A 19,915-nucleotide genomic window follows, 5' to 3' on the forward strand; every position below is an offset into this window, starting at 1 on the left:
CCATCACTCTATATAGGGAAGCTGAAACTAAAAATATTTTAAAATATTAAATTAAATATCTCAATTTTCTTCCTCTTTTCACCACAAGAATTCTCCAAGTCTTCATAAATGCTTTCCAAAATAGTGTGTCAACATGCTTAATGTGTCTATGAAGTTAAACTGTAAATACTGTAGCTGTTGAGAGAAAGGTGAATGAGATATAGCACCTACATTTTCTATATTAAAATCATACTTTCACTGCCTTGTTACATACCTGCATGAAAATAATATTTTAAAGTCTGGAAAAAAAGATTTTATTTTAAGATAGTTTATAGATGAGTAATGCAGTGCGCTTATCTCATAGTGCTAATAAAACACTGAAGCACAAATTCTCTCTTTTTCAGTTTTAAAGAATCCGGATACTGTAATAGCTGTAGTCCCAATTTTACAATGAGATCTGCATGGATACAGCAATTAATCTGCACAGAGCTCCTTGTGGGACTGGAGCCCATACTATCTCAACCTTGTTATGCATGCTAAAGGAGACACCCTCATGTTCTTTTTAAGTTCACTGGAAAGCAAAAAACAAAAACAAAAAAGTCCAGATTGTCAAAGCTATCAAGCACCTGCATTACCCATGGACTTCTGTGGGATATGTAGTTGCTATAGACTTTTACCCAGTACTTCTAATTGACCTAGAGCATATCTTTAAGGAAGACGTCCAAACTTCTAGCTACAGCCCAGCTGTGAAGGTGCCCCAACCTTACCCACAACCAGGGCAGTAAGGATTCTGCCCCTCTGACCCCTACTATTTGGTCAGACTTTGAAAGGAAAATATGCATTGCCCTCAAATCTTTTCTTCTGCCTTTATATGGATTTATCCTTATTTGTGCCAGCAAGCCAGCACATGAATACTGATAGCTTGAATTTTTTTTTTTTGTGAATCAAAACTACAATCTTCGGCCTCTCCAAAGCCTTGTGAAATCATTCATTTTTGATTATATAAATAAGCCTCTGTCTTATGAGCAGAGCCTCAAGCGATTCAGATGTTAATTCTTTTCAGGAATCTTGCTGTGAAGCCAGTATTTCAACCATGTCGGTTTCACAACCCAAAGTAAATTTTCCTGAGAAACATCTAATTGTCTAATGAAAAAAGTCTTCAAGACCATAAATATATGAAGCCTAGACTACCTGGAGAAGTGTCAGAAGTTCTTCACACCACCTTGCCAATGAGTTTTAGTCTTGCTTAGGGGGACTTTCTTTCAGATCAATCTCCATGCCCGTTCAGTCCTTATACTCTCTCCTGACTGCCAACAAGGGCATAAATCGTAAGCGTTTTTATGACCTATCCATTAAGTACTGAGCTCATACAACCTGCCACCAAATTCAATCATCCAAATATTTTCTTTAACAGAACTATGTGAAATTTTTGAATGAAAGTTTTTCCATTAAAAACAGCCTTTTCTAAACAAATTTTATTGGGGGAAAAAACTGTTGATTTTTTTTCTGGGAAAATGTCATGCTTATTATTTATAGGGAAATTTTTATTAAAAGGTCTTGTCATAGAAATATATTGATTTTTGGTCAACAAAAAATGTGATCGCCTATTGATAACATTTTTGATAAAAAATGTAGAATGGGTTCATTCTGAATGCTCCCAAACAAAAACAATTTCAAATTTTATTTATCTATTTTATTGTAAATTTTTTCCCCCACATTTTTCAACCAGCTCTGCTTTAATTTATTACAGTAACTCGTGGAGTCACGGTTTCTTCTCATGTTAGAAGCTGTGGAAAGTGACTTGGGGAGAAAATCTCTGCAAGGATTTTCCCCACAGAGTTTTTCCCAAATTATACAAGTCCAGAGTGGAGGGTAGGTTTTGCCTCTCCCAGGAAAGTGCCAAAGGATCTATTCCCAAACCTGGTGGATCCTAGGGGATCTAAGGGAGGCCAGGGATTTCTGCGCAAAGACTCTGTGCTCCCACACCAATGCTGGGTCCTGGTGGCACTCCTACCCACATTTCTCTGGTGGGGTGGTTCCCCTGGAGTTCCACTACCAGGGACTTGACTCTCCCAACTGCAAAAGCCCCAGAGGAGCCCTTGTGGTGAGGGTATACACACAAACTATCTGGGGGCTTAGTCTCTTCTCCAGGTAAGATTCACGGGGGGTGAGGAGGGAATGATTTATATCCCCTTCTGCCCCTGCCCCCTCACCCATACAGTTCCTGGACCAATGCAGAGGATTCCACTGGCTCTGGATAAGGGAACTCAGCCCAATCCTGCCTGGACAAGGGCAGATCTGCGCATAGATGATCCTCTCCGTGTGTGGATATGGAAGGGGCAGAAGTGGGAGGGGAAGAACTATCTAGCCATTTAACTGAATCAGAAGAAGAAACATGAATCCACTTAGCCTAGTAAGTGGGTCCTTATTTACAAGCCACAACCAGCTTCACTCAGTTCTTGGGTTCAGTCTCCAATTCAGCTCCAGCTCCAACTGCTGCCACAAAATACGTTCCAGACCTTAGAAGTGAAGTAACTGCACAGCCACCACAGTGTTTAGTGCTGAATACACCACACTAATGACTTTCAGTCACTCCTGACCTGAGCTGTACTTAAACCAGTGCCCCAGAGTGAAAGGCTCTGGTATCCCATTACTAAGGTCTGACTTATCCAATTCCCTTTCATCTCAAATGTGAAATGTGATCAATTAACTGCTTGTGATTTATGGTGTTTATTTCCATTACAATGATGTGGATATTCATTTTCATTGCTAAAAAGTGACTGAAAAGACCATTATCTAATTTAAAATGTAACTCTTCATATTGGTTATAAAGCCTGAAAGCAACAACTTTCTTGTGCTGTACAAATAGGTACCAATATGAACCACATATTTAACTCTGTGTAGCCCTCCCTCTCCGACACCATTCCTAGGGGCTCAAGGGAAGCAGCTCTGACAATAGTCCAAAAGCAGCAATTGGGAAAGTAAAACTAAAATATTTCCTGGGCAACCCTGAGTCTGCGGGAAAACTCTAGAAAGGGAAAAGGCCAGCTCTATCTATGGCCCTGAAGAACCGCAGTGTATAGCTGTGACTTTAAGAGAAGATCTATTTCCCATAGCTTTTTCACTGTTTGAACTATAAATGGCTGCTTTTTCCCGACAGGATGACTTAATGGTGTTGACTTCACTATAGTGTCATCATGCTGCTGTAAATCCCATGATTATAGTGACAAAGGAGCAGACTACCACAAGCACCATCCAAATCATAGAATATCAGGGTTGGAAGGGACCTCAGGAGGTCATCTAGTCCAACCCCCTGCTCAAAGCAGGACCAATCCCCAACTTAATCATCCCAGACAGGGCTTTGTCAAGCCTGACCTTAAAAACTTCTAAGGAAGGAGATTCCACCACCTCCCGAGGTAATGCATTCCAGTGTTTCACCACCCTCCTAGTGAAAAAGTTTTTCCTAATATCCAACTTAAACCTCCCCCACTGCAACTTGAAACCATTACTCTTCGTTCTGCCATCTGTCAATAAATCATTTTATTTAAACTTGAGAACCAGCACACACTGCAATCTCAAGGATATTGAAATTAAAGAATAGGTCACACAAGGAAACAAGAACTGATTCTTTACCTCCAAAAGATGGAAAAAAAGGTGGCAAAACCAAAAAGAGAAACAGGAACGGACTTATGCGCTTCTGGGTTTTCTGCCTTCCTAATTATTGAAAGCCTCATTCTGGAAAAATTTAAAGTTTTTAAAGAAGAATATTGTAGTTTGCATGTTCTGTAATGAATGCAAAAGCAAAATGACAATACACCAACAGGCAAGGGCTAAAACAAAAGGATACATGCTCAATAACGGATACACACAATTTCCCTTCATGCAATGCATCCAAGCAGAATTGGAAGCATAGTCAGAGAGAAGCCATTTAGCTCTTAGTTGGCCAGCTGATGGCAAGAGAGGCAGTCATTTTCCTCAGTGATGGCCAGACACACTATGTCTGATGAGCTCAGTCAGTGTGTCATGCCACATTGTTGAACAACTCACATATGAAATTTCCATGAGGGAGACTCATTACAGGCCTTCTCTGTATCAAGAATGCAAAATATGTATGAAAATATTCCCGTTATTTCTTAATGAATAAGGCCTGTAGTTAGGAAGTAAACACACTGAGCATAGGGAAGTACCTTAGTGTGTGGCTGCCACCTCAGTCTGGCAATAAATTGTTTCTCATATACAGCACAGAAAGTGTAATTTACTTTCCGGCAGCCACATGTGCCAACTCCCCTTGATATCAGATGTTCTCCATGTTAAAAAAGACTAGTACGTGACCCTTAGAAAGGATTTAGCCATGTACGTTACCCACTTTTTAATACAAATTAACATTATATGATGCACAATAGTAACATCTCTCTCTAAATCATTCAGAATACTGTGCCTTATAAATATCTCATTTGCCAGAGTCTTTCACGCACTGTGCATTGTGGTAATGAAAAAGGAGGCTCCCCGACAATATTTTAAATTTACATACAAATTAGTATGTTCTGCCTTCTTTTCAGCAGTTCAGAATTCCAGCTGTGTCTAGTATTCAGTAGCCACAGATGCCTTATTTATTTATTTTTTAATATGGGGGTTAGAGAGTTTGTACTTGGAAAGCAGACTGCTCTTTTGTGCTCTTATTTGACATTTGCTGTCTTTAATAAATCGCAAATAAGTTCTGATGGGACACAACTGTTGAATGTTATCTTTTAACATACAAAAAAGGCCCATGAAGAAGCTAAAAGCTAAGTCAACTGGTGCAAAAGCTGAATTGCCATATTGTTCAGATATCTTGGAGGCCCAGGGTACAGACTGGGAGAACAAAAGAAGCATTCAAAGCGATTCTGACAGAGATTAATACTACCTCTGATCCTGGTCAGTGCACAACCACTGCTCTGAACAGACAGCTAGCTATACTGTTGCTCAGATTATTATTTTCACACATAGGAGACATAGCAAAGGAACACTAACTTGAAAGCCCCCTAGGATTAGGGACACTAATACACAACACTAGAAGCTTTGCACACTGGCTGGTGTCAAGATCTAATTTTTCCATATAGTCCAGGAATTCCTGGAGTGGTGATCAGAAGGTCTCTCCCTCAGCATTCCCTTCCAGTCCAAGAAAGAACAGCATAGCTGGCTTTTATCTCTGGTACAATCAGCATCCTGCCAGCACCTGCATTCTCTAGTCCATGAGTTCTCAAACTTCATTGCACTGACCCCCCACCCCCACCGACAACAAAAATTACTACACCACCCCAGGAGGGGGGACCGAAGCCTGAGCACACCTGCCAGGGGGAGGAAGGGGCAAAGCCCAAGCTTCACTACCCCGGGTGTTGTGGGGGGCAAAGCTGAAGCCCAAGGGCTTCAGCCCCAGGAAGAGGGCCTGTAACCTGAGCCACACCACCCAGGACTGAAGCCCTTGGGCTTTGGCTTCAGCCCCAGGCAGGCTTCAGCCCCAAGCCCTAGCAAGTCTAGGACAGCCCTGGCGACCCCATTAAAATGGGGTTACGACCCACTTTGAGGTCCTGAGCCACAAATTGAGAACTGCTGCTCTAGTCCCTCAAAAGAAGGATGGGGAAAGCTAATGCTGATCTCAGCAGAATGGACATATCCTTTAATTTTACATAGGTTTTAGCCAGTATACAAGACGACTAAATCTGAATATTGTTTAGAATGCCTGTTCCCTCACACATTCCCATGCCAATCAGGGACCACAAATCTTTAGCAAAGAGGTTTATGGCCAGGTCACAAGGGAGGAAGCATCCTGCATAACTGCCCTTCTGGTCCATGGGCTGCAGCTTTTCCACATTTTTTTCTCCTCTACATGCTGTGCAGCACTGGGTGTGGGTGGGGGGCAAACTAATGAAAGCCACTTCAACAAAATCAAGGCTGAAGGAATAGTTCAGATGTCTATATTGAATGAGAATAGGACAAAATGTTACACTTGTCCAACACAGATGGCTGCAGTAAGACAACAGAGAACTAAAAAATCAATTAGAAAGCCTTGGGATTCCGATTTGGACGAAAATCATGAGACTATTTGGCATTCTAGAGGGAGGAGAGACAGATGACTTAACGGTGTCCTGAGTTAATGCATTTGTAATGTGCTACGTTTGGAACAAGCACAAGATTCCTTATACCAGAGCATCTCCTCGAAAGGAAGCAGGGCTGTCTGCAAAAGGCTTATCATATTTTAAAGTGACCGAGGATGAGGAGAGGATTCCGGCCATTGCAAAGAAATTCAAGGGCACTTAAAGAAAGTCTCAACACATTCTTGTCTTTCTCAAACTAAGCCCAAGAACACAAGCCAAAGGAAGATCACAGCTTTCACTTTAAAATCACTACGTAATTTCTAGCCAAACTGTGGGTAAGATATTCTGGGGGAAGGGGCGGGGGGAACATATTCTGCGAAGTAGATTAAGCTATGAGAAACTGGAGAAAATTACAGCTCAGACATTTCTGACATACCTGAGCCTCTCTGATCTGATGACAGTTCATAGTTGAGTTTGTTTAAAATTCAGGTTATGATTTCTAATGGGAAATGTCGCTATCATTTTACATCCACATCCCGAAGAATCCAAAACATCACAGATTCTCTTGGAGTGGAGATAAACATGAATGCTGCACTGGGCCTATGAACAGCAAGAAGCCTGGAAAGGAGTGTGAACAGATTCTGTTCACTCTCCACTGCTTCTAGCAAACTGAAGAGAGGCTGTACCATTTCATCAGCATATTGGAAACAGAGCACTACATAATTTGGAAAGGCTGAAACCATTCGACATGGAGATACTATGGTGTCCTCATGCAATGCATCCAAGCAGAATTGGAAGCATAGTCAGAGAGAAGCCATTTAGCTCTTAGTTGGCCAGCTAATGGCAAGAGAGGCAGTCATTTTCCTCAGTGATGGCCAGACACACTCTGTTAGGCTTATCATCTGCCTGTTTCAGACAGTCACTTCACAAGCCTCTCTCAGTCACATGGTTCAGAAAAAAATTAAGGGAAAATATTACAAAAACTGCAATGGGGGGGAACTACAGCTGGGAAAAATTATGCGGGGAGGGGAGTTGGGCAAAAAAATTTTACCAAATCTTTCTCCCCCTCCCCACGTAAAAATGCAGGCCCTAAATATCTTGAATTCATGTGAATTTTACCAACTTGTTTCATTCAGAACAAACCCTTAAAAAATGCCAAAACAGTTGAAATGTTTCCTCCCAACATTTTCAAAATCAACTGTTTCAATTTGAAATAAACTTAAGGAAATTTCAAGACAGAGTTACTAAAAGTAATTTTAAAACAAAACCAAAATTTTAAAACAAAAAAAAGTTTGAAATGAAAATGAAATACTTCATTTTGCACGAAACAAAATGTTTCCTTCAGCCTAAACCTTTTCCCACTTTCTGATTTGCCGAAAACATTGAAAAACATATTTTTGGTTCAATCCAAAAATTTTTTTTGTTTTCTTTGTTTTTCAATTTTTTTGGAATTTCCAGAGAACCATAAAATCTTACTATTTACCCAGTTCTGGAAGGGAATTTTCTGCAGGTATGCCCATGCTCCAAGTAACTGCGATCCAAACAAACTTCTCTCTCTGGATATAAATGGAAGACGAAATTAAACATGAATGAACAGTAAAGAACGATCCTGTATTGCCAGGGAGATGGACTGCATTACCAAATTCATATTCTATTTCTAACTTCTATGATTAATGGTAGCAGTCCAGTGAACAATAGGCCTAATACCGTTACTCTTCCAAACGGTACCATGAAATCTTTGCTAACTAAAGGCTGTTAAGACCCCGGTTTATTCATCATCCAGAAGTCAAAAGCTGTAACAGCACAGTACTTCCTATACTATGTTGGAGCATTGTTTCAGCATGATCTCATGAGATAGACAACTTCTGAGTCCCCAATATCATTGTCTGAGGTTCTCTTCAAGATGGCATGGATAAACAGTCTGTGTATATATATATTTGGTAATGAACATGTATGGCTGCTTTATAGAATCATAGAAATGTAGGGCTGGAAGGGATCTCGAGGGGTGATCTAGTCCAGCCCCCTTCACTGAGGCAGGACAAAATACACTTAAGACATCCTAGTTTGGCATTTGTCCAACCTGTTTTTAAAAACCTCCAATGATGGAGATTCCACAACCTTCCTTGGAAGCATACTCCAGAGCTTAACTATCCTTATAGTTAGAAAGTTTTTCCTAATATCTAAGCTAAATCTCCCTTGCTGAAGATTACGCCAATTATTTCTTGTTCTACCTTCAGTAGATATGGAGAGCAATTGATTATCACCCTCTTTATACCAGCCCTTAAAAAAATTAAAGATTTACCAGGCCCTCCCTCCCCAAGTCTTCTTTGCTCTAGACTACACATGCCCAGTTTTTTTAACCTTTTCTCATGATCAGGTTTTCTAAACCTTACATCATTTTGGTTTCTCCCCTATGGAATCTCTCCAATTTGTTCACCCTTTAAGGAAGATGTGGTACACAAAACTGGACACAATATTCCAGCTGAGGCTTCACTAGCGCCGAGTAGTGAGAACAATTACCTCCTACATCTTACGTACGATACTCCTGTTAACGTACAACAGAATGATATTGACCTTTTTCATAACTGAATCCCAATGTTGACTCAGATTCAATTTGTGTTCTATTACAGCCCTCAGCTCCTTTTCAGTAGTACTACCACCCCCAGAGTTATTCCCCCTTTTGTAGTTGTGCATTTGATTTTTCCGTCCAAGATGCAGTACTTTGCACTTGTCTTTACTGAATTTCATCTTATTGATTTCAGACCAATACTCCAATTTGTCAAGGTCATTTTGAATTCCAATCCTGTTCTTTCAAGTGCACACAACGCCTCCCATTTTATAAGCACATTTTTGCCTTCATTATCCAAGTAATTAATGAAAACATTGAATAGTACTAGATACAGAACAGACCCCTGTAGGACCTCACTAGATACATCCTCCCAGTTTGACAGCGAACTATTAATAACTACTCTTTCAACCACTTTTGCACTCATCTTATAGGAATTTCATCTAGACCACATTCCCTTCATTTGACTATGAGAATGTATTGTGGCACTGTATCAAAACCATCACTAAAATCAAGATATATCGTGTCTACAGCTTCCCTCCCCCACCCCATTTCTTGGGCCAGTAACCTTGTCAAAGAAGGAAATTAGGTTGTGGTTTGGCATGATTTGTTATGACAAAATTCATACTGGCTGTTACTTACTATGCTATTGTCCTCTATATACTTACAAATTGATTGTTACTATAATTTTACAAGCATTCTTATACAATTGTGTTTTTCATCTTGTATCCGATAACTGAACATACAATGAAATAATACATTGATTTCTGCAGGAAACCCAAAAACTGTTAATCTTCTGTGTGTTTTCTGTTTAGTTGCTATTTGACATCAATTCTCCAGAGAAAAAAGTCTGATGGAGAGCTATTTTGTAATCTTGGAATTTTCCAAGTTCAAAGAACAGGCAGTTTGTATGGTTTGTGGCATGATACGGGACTTGGACAATTCTGCTGGAAATCTCTAAGCTTTTAAACTTTTATTTTTGGGGGGGCACATGGACTATATGGATGAGAATGAAATATTTTGTGCCATTGTTTCTAACCCTCTTGACTGAAAATGAGCTAAGGCTTAACACAAAAGAAACAATGAAATGCAGATTCCAATTCTTTATAAAGGAAGTACATTTCTGCATTATATTTTTACTATTTTTAGCTTTTGTAACACACCAATAGATCAAATACTTGACATCTATAATACACCACTAACGAAAGAGTGGAAGGGGTCATAAATGAGACCATATATTTGAATTCCTAGCTGTGTATTCCAAGTCTTAAAATTTTTCTTTCTATTTGCAATAGAATGTGTTCTCTGCCCTCTCATGTAAATCAAAAAATGTTCTACAATTATTCAGACCTGTAACCAGTACCAAATACATACTGTACTTATGTTAAAAGTTCATTAGGTGAATGCTTACCCATATTGAATCTTGAAGTGCAATGTCAGTGGTAGGTAGGACACGTCTCACGTGCGGAAGTATTACTACTGTTTTGTAATGCAGTAGCAACCCAGGGTCCCATTCAGGACTGGGACCCCATTATGCTATGCAGCCTACAAACACGTAAACACAGTCCCTGCCCTATAGAATTTATCATCGAAATCAGTGTTTCTCAAACTGCGGGTTGGGACCCCAAAGTGGGTCGCGACTCCATTTCAGCCCTGGGCAGTGGGGCTCAGGTTACAGGCCTCCTTCCCGGGGCTGAAGCCCTTGGGCTTTAGCCTCCCTGCCTGGGGCAGTGTGGCTCGGGCAGGCTCAGGCTTCAGTCCCCTCTCCTGGAGTCATGTAGTAATTTTTGTTGTCAGAAGGGGGTCGCAGTGCAATGAAGTTTGAGAACCTTTGATCTACATTATATAGGGCCCTACCAAATTCATCAATATGAAAAAAAGCATCATAGGCCGTGAAATCTGGTCTGCTCTCAGTGAAATCTGGTCTTTTGTACGCTTTTACCTTATACTCTACAGATTTCATGGAGGAGACCAGCATTTCTCAAACTGGGGGTCCTGATCCAAAACGGAGTTGCAGGGGGGTCACAAGGTTATTTTAGGGGGTTGCAGTATTGACACCCTTACTTCTGCGCTGCCTTCAGAGCTGAGCGGCCAGAGCGTGGCAGCTGTTGCCCAAGTGCCCAGCTCTGAAGGCAGCACCCCACTAGCACCAACCAGCAGCCACCGCTGTCCAGCTGCCCAGCTCTGAAGGCAGCTCCTCCACCAGCAGCAGTGCAGAAGTGAGGGTTGCAGTAACACAGCTCCCCCTCCCAACGACAGCCAAACACACACACAATAGCCTTGCGACCCCTCCACCACTCCTTTTTGGGTCAGGATCCCTACAATTACAACACTGTGGAATTTCAGATTTAAATAGCTGAAATAATAAAATTTACTATTTTTAAAATCCTATGACTCTGACATTGACTAAAATAGACAGTGAATTTGTTAGGGCCCTAATTATAAAAATTGGATTACTACAAATAAAGAAAAAATGAGCAACCAAAGGTAGGTAAAAATTAGATAAATGCATCTTTCAGGATTAAAAAGAAGTGATTTAATTGAAAAACTGATAACATTTAAGCAATTCTTTGCTTAAATATATTTGCTTTCTTAACGTTCGGAAAGGCATATCTCAGGAACAGTAAGTGACTTGATATTAAAATACCAGGATTGCGTTTAATTAAGAATAATCAATTAAGTTAAACACAGCAAAGTTGATAGAGATATAGATATGGGAGGATAACATATGAAAAGAAAGGACAAGCAATGTCATATTCTATGAGAGATGGCCAGCCTGGTCATGCAATAATTTTAAGAACCTGCCAAAGAAAGGAACTTCAGAGTAAATGAGTTAAGTTCACAAAGCAAGTTAGACATTCGGCTTCGGAATGTTTGTCTACACACGTACATGGGAACAGAGACCTACAAAAATGCCTTCATATTGATCATGAAGAATTTCAATTACCTAGTTATCAAGTAAGGTAAAATTGTGGTATGATCAAGAAAAAGTTTGTTTCTAGAAGTAGTTTCCATTACACAATTCAACAGCCAATCTAGGAGATCAAAGGTTCTGCTAAGCATATTACAGGAAATTAAGTGGGTATTATACATGAGATAAAGGTTGAGCTGGTGAACTATTGCATTGGTTGTAGTGATTTTAATATGATTTTTTTCAGACGCCTACTGATATTAATACTTCCACGCAGCAACAGCGATTGCTATATTGAATAAACTTGAGCCATATTTAACACACGGAAATATACATTGGCTAATGCAGCTTTTATAAAAGTGACTTTATATGAAAATATACTAAGTAAATCATTCCTAGATCAACTGATGTTTGAAACAGGACACTGTAGGCCAAATTCAGAGGGGATGAGGGAGGTGATAAAATCTACACATTGGTATGCTGACAGTAGAAGAGAATCTGAGTTTATGAGAATTATGAGAATCTGAGGAAGTGAGCTGTAGCTCACGAAAGCTTATGCTCTAATAAATTGGTTAGTCTCTAAGGTGCCACAAGTCCTCCTTTTCTTTTTGCGAAAACAGACTAACACGGCTGTTACTCTGAAACCTGAGTTTATGTAATTCACATGCCATGTAGTCAAGAAGGTGATGTAGGTTAAAGGAGTGGCCTATTTGAACTCTCACCTACTTACACCCTCTTGCTAGCTGCTTTTCTTACTACTGTACATCTTCTCTCTTCTGGCTCCTTGGAAGCAAATTAAATTAGCTTTAAGAAAAGGAGCACTTGTGGCACCTTAGAGACTAACAAATTTATTTGAGCATAAGCTTTCCTCACGAAAGCTTATGCTCAAATAAATTTGTTAGTCTCTAAGGTGCCACAAGTCCTCCTTTTCTTTTTGCAGATACAGACTAACATGGCTGCTACTCTGAAACCTGTCATTATGCAAGGCACTAAATTAGCTTTGACTCAGTGAGCTAACTTCAGAGGTGACAGGGACCCAGCAATTTGCATGTCAGTAAGCAAGTCTGCAATGCTAAAGCAGCGTAAGACAGGGCAGGGAGAACGTGCAAGATAGAGTCACTTCTGAATTTGGCACTATGACTTCAAGAGGCAACCAGACAGCAAGAACAGATGAGCTCTTGTGGACCTGATCCTATTTTCAAGCAAATGTACCTCTGAGTCAGAAATGGGAAAAAGATGTATAGAAAATGTATGCTTTTGACAAAATTACTCTCAGTCTCAGCAAAGTGTTTCCGCTGAAGTTTTCAGGGAGATGACAACATTTATAATTACTATTCTCTGCTTTTGTGGTATTCTGCTTATTTATTTTTTTGTTCCTCAGTTTCATTTACTGTTCTTTACTTTGCTCTCTTCCCTTTTTGCCTACCCTCACTTATTTTTCTTCCTCCCAATCACATTGTTTTCAAATGCTTTATTTTGCTGCATTTCTTAATTTAATCTTTTTCCCAATTGCTTTGTTTTCCTTTGAGTCCCATTCTATTGCTGTCACAATGGCAACAATATGCTTCTCTACACACAAGCCAACTACAAAATTCCCTCAGCATGAGTACTGCTCAAGATTTCAGACTGTGACTTCCCCTTAATTAGCATCACACAACATCTCCAACAGGAGGAACACAATGCAGGAATTATATTTTCCCTCCACAGCTGCCTGATGAGTCATGAGCGATGTTTAACAATTAATTTACACCAATTTTAATTTATAAATTGCTGGATTTTTGCCTGAATTTGATACACTGATGGAAAATTAGAAAATAGGGCATGAGTCAGCAAGAATAAAAACTGTCTGGCTTCCACATTATGAAAAGCTCTGGAAAGAAGTCTGTGTGTATAACTTGCATGCCTGCATGCAGTCCTCTGGCTCATGAAACACATTTTTGGCTTATTAGATCAACACTACAATGCAAATAAACACTGAAATTAGAATTTGACCTCATTTATAAATTGTAGCTTTCCAGCTCCTGCTATTGCAGTCCAAATTGTAGGGCTGCATCCTTTAATCAGGGGATGGAAAAAAAGAAAAATTCTTCAAGCAGGTTTAAGTAGCTCAGAGTCTCCCAGCCTCACCACTTTTTTTTTTTTTTTTTTAGTCTAAAGTATATCGGACCTCTCCAAGAGTTCAATATAAAGTATTTATTCTACTTTCCATTTTTATGTCTATACCTAGAACTATGTATGCCTAGTACAGTTCCGCCTCAATACTGAAAAGATTACCTTCAGTTACATTTTTCAGTGCATTTTTCTATCCTTTTCTGGTTCTCAACTAAAGTTTGTGTTCACCAAAAAATAAAAAATATACTTTTCCCCTTCCTCTCCCCAACCCCAAACCACACATAGCTTCCATGGCACACAAAAGCTACAGAAATAGATTTCCATGTGGCATCCACAACCCTATATAGAGATTCCCCAGCCTAGAAGACAGGAATATTCCTAAGAAAAATCTGTTGGGCGTTGATCCAAAGCCTGCTGAAGTCGAGGGAAAGATTCCTATTAACTTAAATGGGCTTTGGATCAGGTCCCAGTAAAGATCATCATACATAATTTGAAGCATGTAGGAAGTCCCATTGAAATCAGGCAAGTGATCACGCTTCAAGTCTTATACATGACTAGGTGCTTTGTTGGATAGGGGCCTTGGAGTATTAGCATTTCAAGCCAGGTTGTTTGTGGGCTTCTCTATGCTAGAAAGTTTTCCTGCTTTAAACTATATGAATATCAGCTGGGCTGACTGGAGCTGCCAAGGTCCCTTTTCAACCAGGTGTTCTGGTCAAAAACCGGACACCTGACAACCCTGCAGGGCCACGAGCAGGTTTCCGGGGGGTCCACCAAAATAAACCAGAGAGCAGGGCCAGCGTTAGACTCCCTGAAGCTCAGGACAAAAAACCAACGCCCCAGTCCCACTGCCTGGGGCTGAAAGCTGAAGCCTGAACAACTTAACTTCGCAGTTCCCCAGTTGCCTTGCTTGCTACCCTCTAACGCTGGCCATGGCTTTTAATCTACTAGATCGGCAGAAAAACAGTTGTTGTGGCACAGGCGGGCTGTGGAATTTTTATAGCATGTCGGGGGGGCTCAGAAAGAAAAAGGGCTGAGAATTCCTGCCCTTTGTAACAAGTGAAGATGAGTAGGATGATCATGTCTATTCACTCTTAAAAAATCAGCAATAAATTCACTAAAAAATTGGGGGCGAAATGATTTTAAATATCCGCAGCTCAGTCTCTCAAAAGACAGACCGACACCGGATGACATTAACACTGGAAATGGGAGTTATGTTACATGCTCCTAAATATCAACATGGTCTCAAGAGCAAACTGTTTAAAAGTAAATAATATCTATTCACATGATATTTGTTCGAAAATGTTTAATATGTCAAATGAATCAATGAATATTATTCTGGCAGCACTACAAATACAGACAATGCAAGTTTCCTCACACTAGCCCATCAACTGGCACCTCACCCATTCTGGGAAGACTGGTTAGTACAGTATTAATGCTTATGCAACGATGTTATCGTCTGTTCTGCTGAGACTGATAAGAGGGTCAATTGGGCTGGTGTTCTGATATGCCATTAACCTTTCTCCCCACCGTAGGAACTGCACTGGGACTGTCAAGATATTTCATACAGACCACTGAATAGCTGTATCAGAACTTGCTACCAACCTAAAGCTTTGTCTACATTGGCACTTCGTCAACAAAACTTTTGTCGTTCAGGGGTGTTAAAAAAAAAACCACACACATACACACCCCCGAATGACAAAAGTTTTACCGACGAAAAGCCATGTACATTGGTCAAACTGGACAGTCTCTTCGTAAAAGAATAAATGGACACAAATCAGATGTCAAGAATTATAACATTCATAAACCAGTCGGAGAACACTTCAATCTCTCTGGTCACGCAATTACAGACATGAAGGTCGCTATCTTAAAACAAAAAAACTTCAAATCCAGACCCCAGCGAGAAACTGCTGAATTGGAATTCATTTGCAAATTGGATATTATTAATTTAGGCTTAAATAGAGACTGGGAGTGGCTAAGTCATTATGCAAGGTAGCCTGTTTCCTCTTGTTTTTCCTACCCCCCCCCCCAAGACGTTCTGGTTAAACTTGGATTTATGCTGGAAATGCACCTTGATTATCATACACATTGTAAGGAGAGTGGTCAGTTTGGATGAGCTATTACCAGCAGGAGAGTGAGTTTGTATGTGTATGGGGGCGGGGGGTGAGAAAACCTGGATTTGTGCTGGAAATGGCCCACCTTGATTATCATACACATTGTAAGGAGAGTGATCACTTTAGATAAGCTATTACCAGCAGGAGAGTGGGGTGGGAGGAGGTATTGTTTCATGGTCTCTGTGTATATAATGTCTTCTGCAGTTTCCACAGTATGCATCCAATGAAGTGAGCTCTAGCTCACGAAAGCTTATGCTCAAATAAATTGGTTAGTCTCTACGGTGCCACAAGTACTCCTTTTCTTTTTGCAAATACAGACTAACACGGCTGTTACTCTGAAACCTGTCACTGTGAACAGTGCCACTTGTGGGGGGTGGAAGTGTTTTATCAGCAGGAGAGCTTTCTCCTCATAGTGTAGCCATACCCTGAGATAAATCTGAATCAGTGACCGGAAGGTAAAAGGTTTCTTCTTTCACCACCAGTCCCTATCTTTGGCACTCACCAACAGAGTAGGCCCATTTAAACAAGGCATGTGCAGCAACTTCTGCAAAGCTGTCACCAGGGAGCAGCCAGGGTGGCTGATAAGAAAAAACAGAGGGAGTGGAGCAGAAAGCATGACAGACCTCTGACCCTCAGCTAGAAAAGAGTCATCCCTAAGCCAGACAGTTCAGAGGTGGCAAAGAAGGAGGGGGACAAAAACCCAAACCATACACAGTCTTTTCTTTAAAAAAAGTTAATCAGCCACCCTGTTTTTAAGGAGCTTGCTATATTTGTCCCTGAACCTACATGGCTCTCAGTCAAAAAATGCAGAGATATGTTCTATATGACTATCTTTCAGAAAATATGGTTTCAAATAAACAAAAAGTTCAATCTCTCCTCATTTTAGGTGCTGCTTCACAACAAGCAAAACTTCCCCAACATATTATACCAGTGACAGTCCCCACCCCCCTCCCAAATATACATTCTACTTGGTATGTCACTTGTACCCAAATAGTAGTTCTCAGACAAGCCAAACCACAGAGGCACAGATTTGTTTTATTTAACATGAACTCCCACGTTGTAGGGAGGTTTTGATTTTTGAAGTACCAAAGCCACTTCCTACAGGGAACATAACCATATAATTTAAAATCTCAAGCTATTCAGTATAGCCTGGTTTTGGAAAGAGTGAGTGCAATGCAATTAAAAAACAAACCATGAATAATCATTAAACATGAGTGCATACCTTCCCTGATAGCTGTAAATGGAGTTCCTTCCTCCTCTTGTAATCTAATCACCTTCAGCGCCACCAGCTTCCCATTTACCCTGGGGGGGCAGGGGCAGGGGGGAGGGGGAAGGAGGACAGGAAGGAAAAAAAGAGAAACATACGCAAAATTAATTAAAAAATGAATACTCCAATAACAGGGCTTATTTCCCATCATGTCTTATTTAGTTTCTCCCTGTCAATGTCAGTGATTCACTTGTGGCACAGTAAGAAACACTTCATAGCCTCCATAATGTCAGCTTTAAATATTCACATTCATGTAATCCAAGAAGTGATCTCAGCTTTCTATGAGTCAGCCTCTGTTTCCTTTCTATCATAGCATTAAACTGGAGGCTTTGTTTAAAGAAAGCATAGCATTGTAAAAATATGGTTTATTTCTTTGATCATTTAATCCAAACAGAACTTCCATCAATAATTCCACATATGGTATACCCATTTTTATATTTATTTTTCTCTTCTCCCTGAATTATGCCCCACAATAATTACCTTCCAATAGTCATGGAAATTTGAGGTGGAAAATATCTGTTAGGTCATTCTGTCCATTTCCCATTAAAGAAGGATTATTCCCTAAAGTACATTCTTGAGTGCACTGCCCAGACTAGTTTTTTATTATGACGACACCTATTTATAAGGTTTAAAATAATGTTCCCCCATGGATCAAGCCTCACAACAGATGTCTGTCTCTTTTCAGCTCTATTCAACTGAAGTAGCTTCCAGTATTTAACATTTAAACGTAATTTCTGCCTAATCTGCCCAGTCTGCTCAGACAGTTTATCCAGGTGAAGGACTCAGATGACCAACACCATCTTCAACAATCTCCTCCTCAAAAGTATACTCCTGCATTAGGACTTTAAGAGACTCCCTGAACATGAAAAGGATAATTGGGGATAGCATTCCTAAAATGGTATGATGCAGTTGGCAACAAGGATTATTATTACAATTTCTTTTAAAAAATATTTTAAAAATTAGAGTTTGCAGCTGAAGAGCCCAGGAGACTGACAGAGCTTTCGTACTCCAGTAGTTGAGGAGGCAACTTATTGCACTGAGCCTTAAAATATGTTGTTCTGAATCTTGCAGCAAGATGACACGGACATCTAATCCAGTGATCAATTCAGTTGCTCCCTCAAGCTTTATTTTTTAATATTTAATTACAGGGTTGCTACTGTATTTTTATTCTCCTATTTATTAGTAGTATTTAACATTTACACTGTAATAGTGCCTAAAGGCATCAACTAGGTTGGGCCTAGGTGCTAGGTACTGTACAAACATACAAAACTCAAGATACCTTAAAAAGGCCTAATTTTTCGAAGGGTGGGGTGCTCAGGCCCCTTTAAAGTATCCCAAGTATCCCAGTCACTAGTCACCACTGGAAACTTCATCTGAGAATAAATTAGGGGGTTCCACTTATTAATGTTTGACATTTATTTGTATTTAGATTTTGGTAACAAAATACACCAGGTGTCTTTTAGAAAGAGAAGACAACAGTCTTTGCCCTAACGAGTTTAAAATCTGAATACACAAAGGAAAGGTGCAAGAAAAATGTGTCTTAAGGAGGGATTTAAATGAGGAGAGGGTGAAAGTTTTGCGGACCCAGGCCAGGAAAGGTGTTCCGTGTCTCGCTGGCAATGTGGAGGTCAGCAGGAGAAGCAGAAAAATAAGATATTGAGGCTGGCATCACTGGTAGAGTGGAGGAGATGGGGCGGTGGGGGAAACGTAACAAGAGACAAAGACTGGTAAATAGGGAGAGGAAGCGTAAGGAAGGGGTTGTGTTATATAGGTTATGTTCTTTTTTTTAGTCTGAGGTTATTGGTCTTTCTTCTACCTAGTCAATTAATTTTACCACAGACTGGCAATGGAAGTAAAAAAACTATAACATTAATATCGATGAATCTTCGTGTTCTTAATTTGCAATGGATGAGGCAGTTGAGGGGAGAAACGTGGTTATCATTAGCATTTTGTATGATATTTGTCATTTGCTTTGGTAGAGCTCTGGGCAACTATTAATGCTATTGAAATGATTCAACTCATCTTGAATGCTTGGTTGCTCAGGGACTGAAATATCCTGTTTTTGTCCCAAAGATACCAGTCTCTTACCTTTCAGAAAACAATTTTCATCTGATCTGGTTCCAGTTAATTATTCAATTGCTAAGAGCTCTTTTACTTTAGTTCATTCCCTTCCTTAAGTGCATATTTTGGGGCAATAGAAGGTGAATTATCATCAGTTAACAGTGATAACTGGATGTATTTTCCTCTTCCAGCTGTTCCCACTGAGGCAATCTCAACACTGTCATGCCTTGTCAGAAGTGCAGATGTGGCTACCACAGAATCCTTACAATCAACACTGAAGAAAACTGTCGTGCTGAAAATTAGCTCCGCAACCTATTAAAATCTGCCCATGCATTTATTTGGAAGATAATCAGACCATACTTTACAATAATACCAGGATGAATGGCTTAATCTTTGTCTTCTACGACTGTGTCTTCTATCGCTTATGTTATTATACTCAATATTGGATTAATTATTATTATTATTATTATTATTATGAAAGGTAAGTAGGAAATACTGCTAGGCACAGACCCTTTAGGCAACCTGACAATATGACAGTATTGCTGTATCTTCTGACATGTAGGATTGTTTATAAGGCAACTCTATGCTCACTCTTCTCCCCAATCAAGATAAGGATATTTCACTTATCTCAGCATCTCCCACCCACATTGCTAATTGCTTCATGGGTTCCTATTAAGGACAATATTGATTATAAAATCATTGCATGGTCTGATTCCTTTCTAAACTAATAGGCTTGCTCTCTCTGCCTCCTCTCCCCCAGCTCCAAAAATTCCTTGAGATAAGCTGCAGAGCGTCTTACCATCTCTAAACATCATTTGAATTAATTCTCATCTA

At 39.9% G+C, this 19,915-nt stretch overlaps 1 protein-coding gene across 3 annotated transcripts in view; it reads right to left on the reverse strand.

Annotated features, from left to right (window-relative positions):
* CDK14 (cyclin dependent kinase 14) overlaps positions 1 to 19,915 on the reverse strand; it is a 495,570-nt gene that overhangs the window by 298,334 nt on the left and 177,321 nt on the right. For all 3 annotated transcript variants that reach the window (XM_073334004.2, XM_073334007.2, XM_073334006.2), the window contains one exon: positions 16,976 to 17,055. In XM_073334004.2, the coding sequence (XP_073190105.1) occupies positions 16,976 to 17,055 (80 nt within the window). The remainder of the gene's footprint in view (positions 1 to 16,975; positions 17,056 to 19,915) is intronic.

Source organism: Lepidochelys kempii, chromosome 2 (assembly GCF_965140285.1).
Source record: "Lepidochelys kempii isolate rLepKem1 chromosome 2, rLepKem1.hap1, whole genome shotgun sequence".
Taxonomy (NCBI): Eukaryota; Metazoa; Chordata; order Testudines; family Cheloniidae; genus Lepidochelys; species Lepidochelys kempii.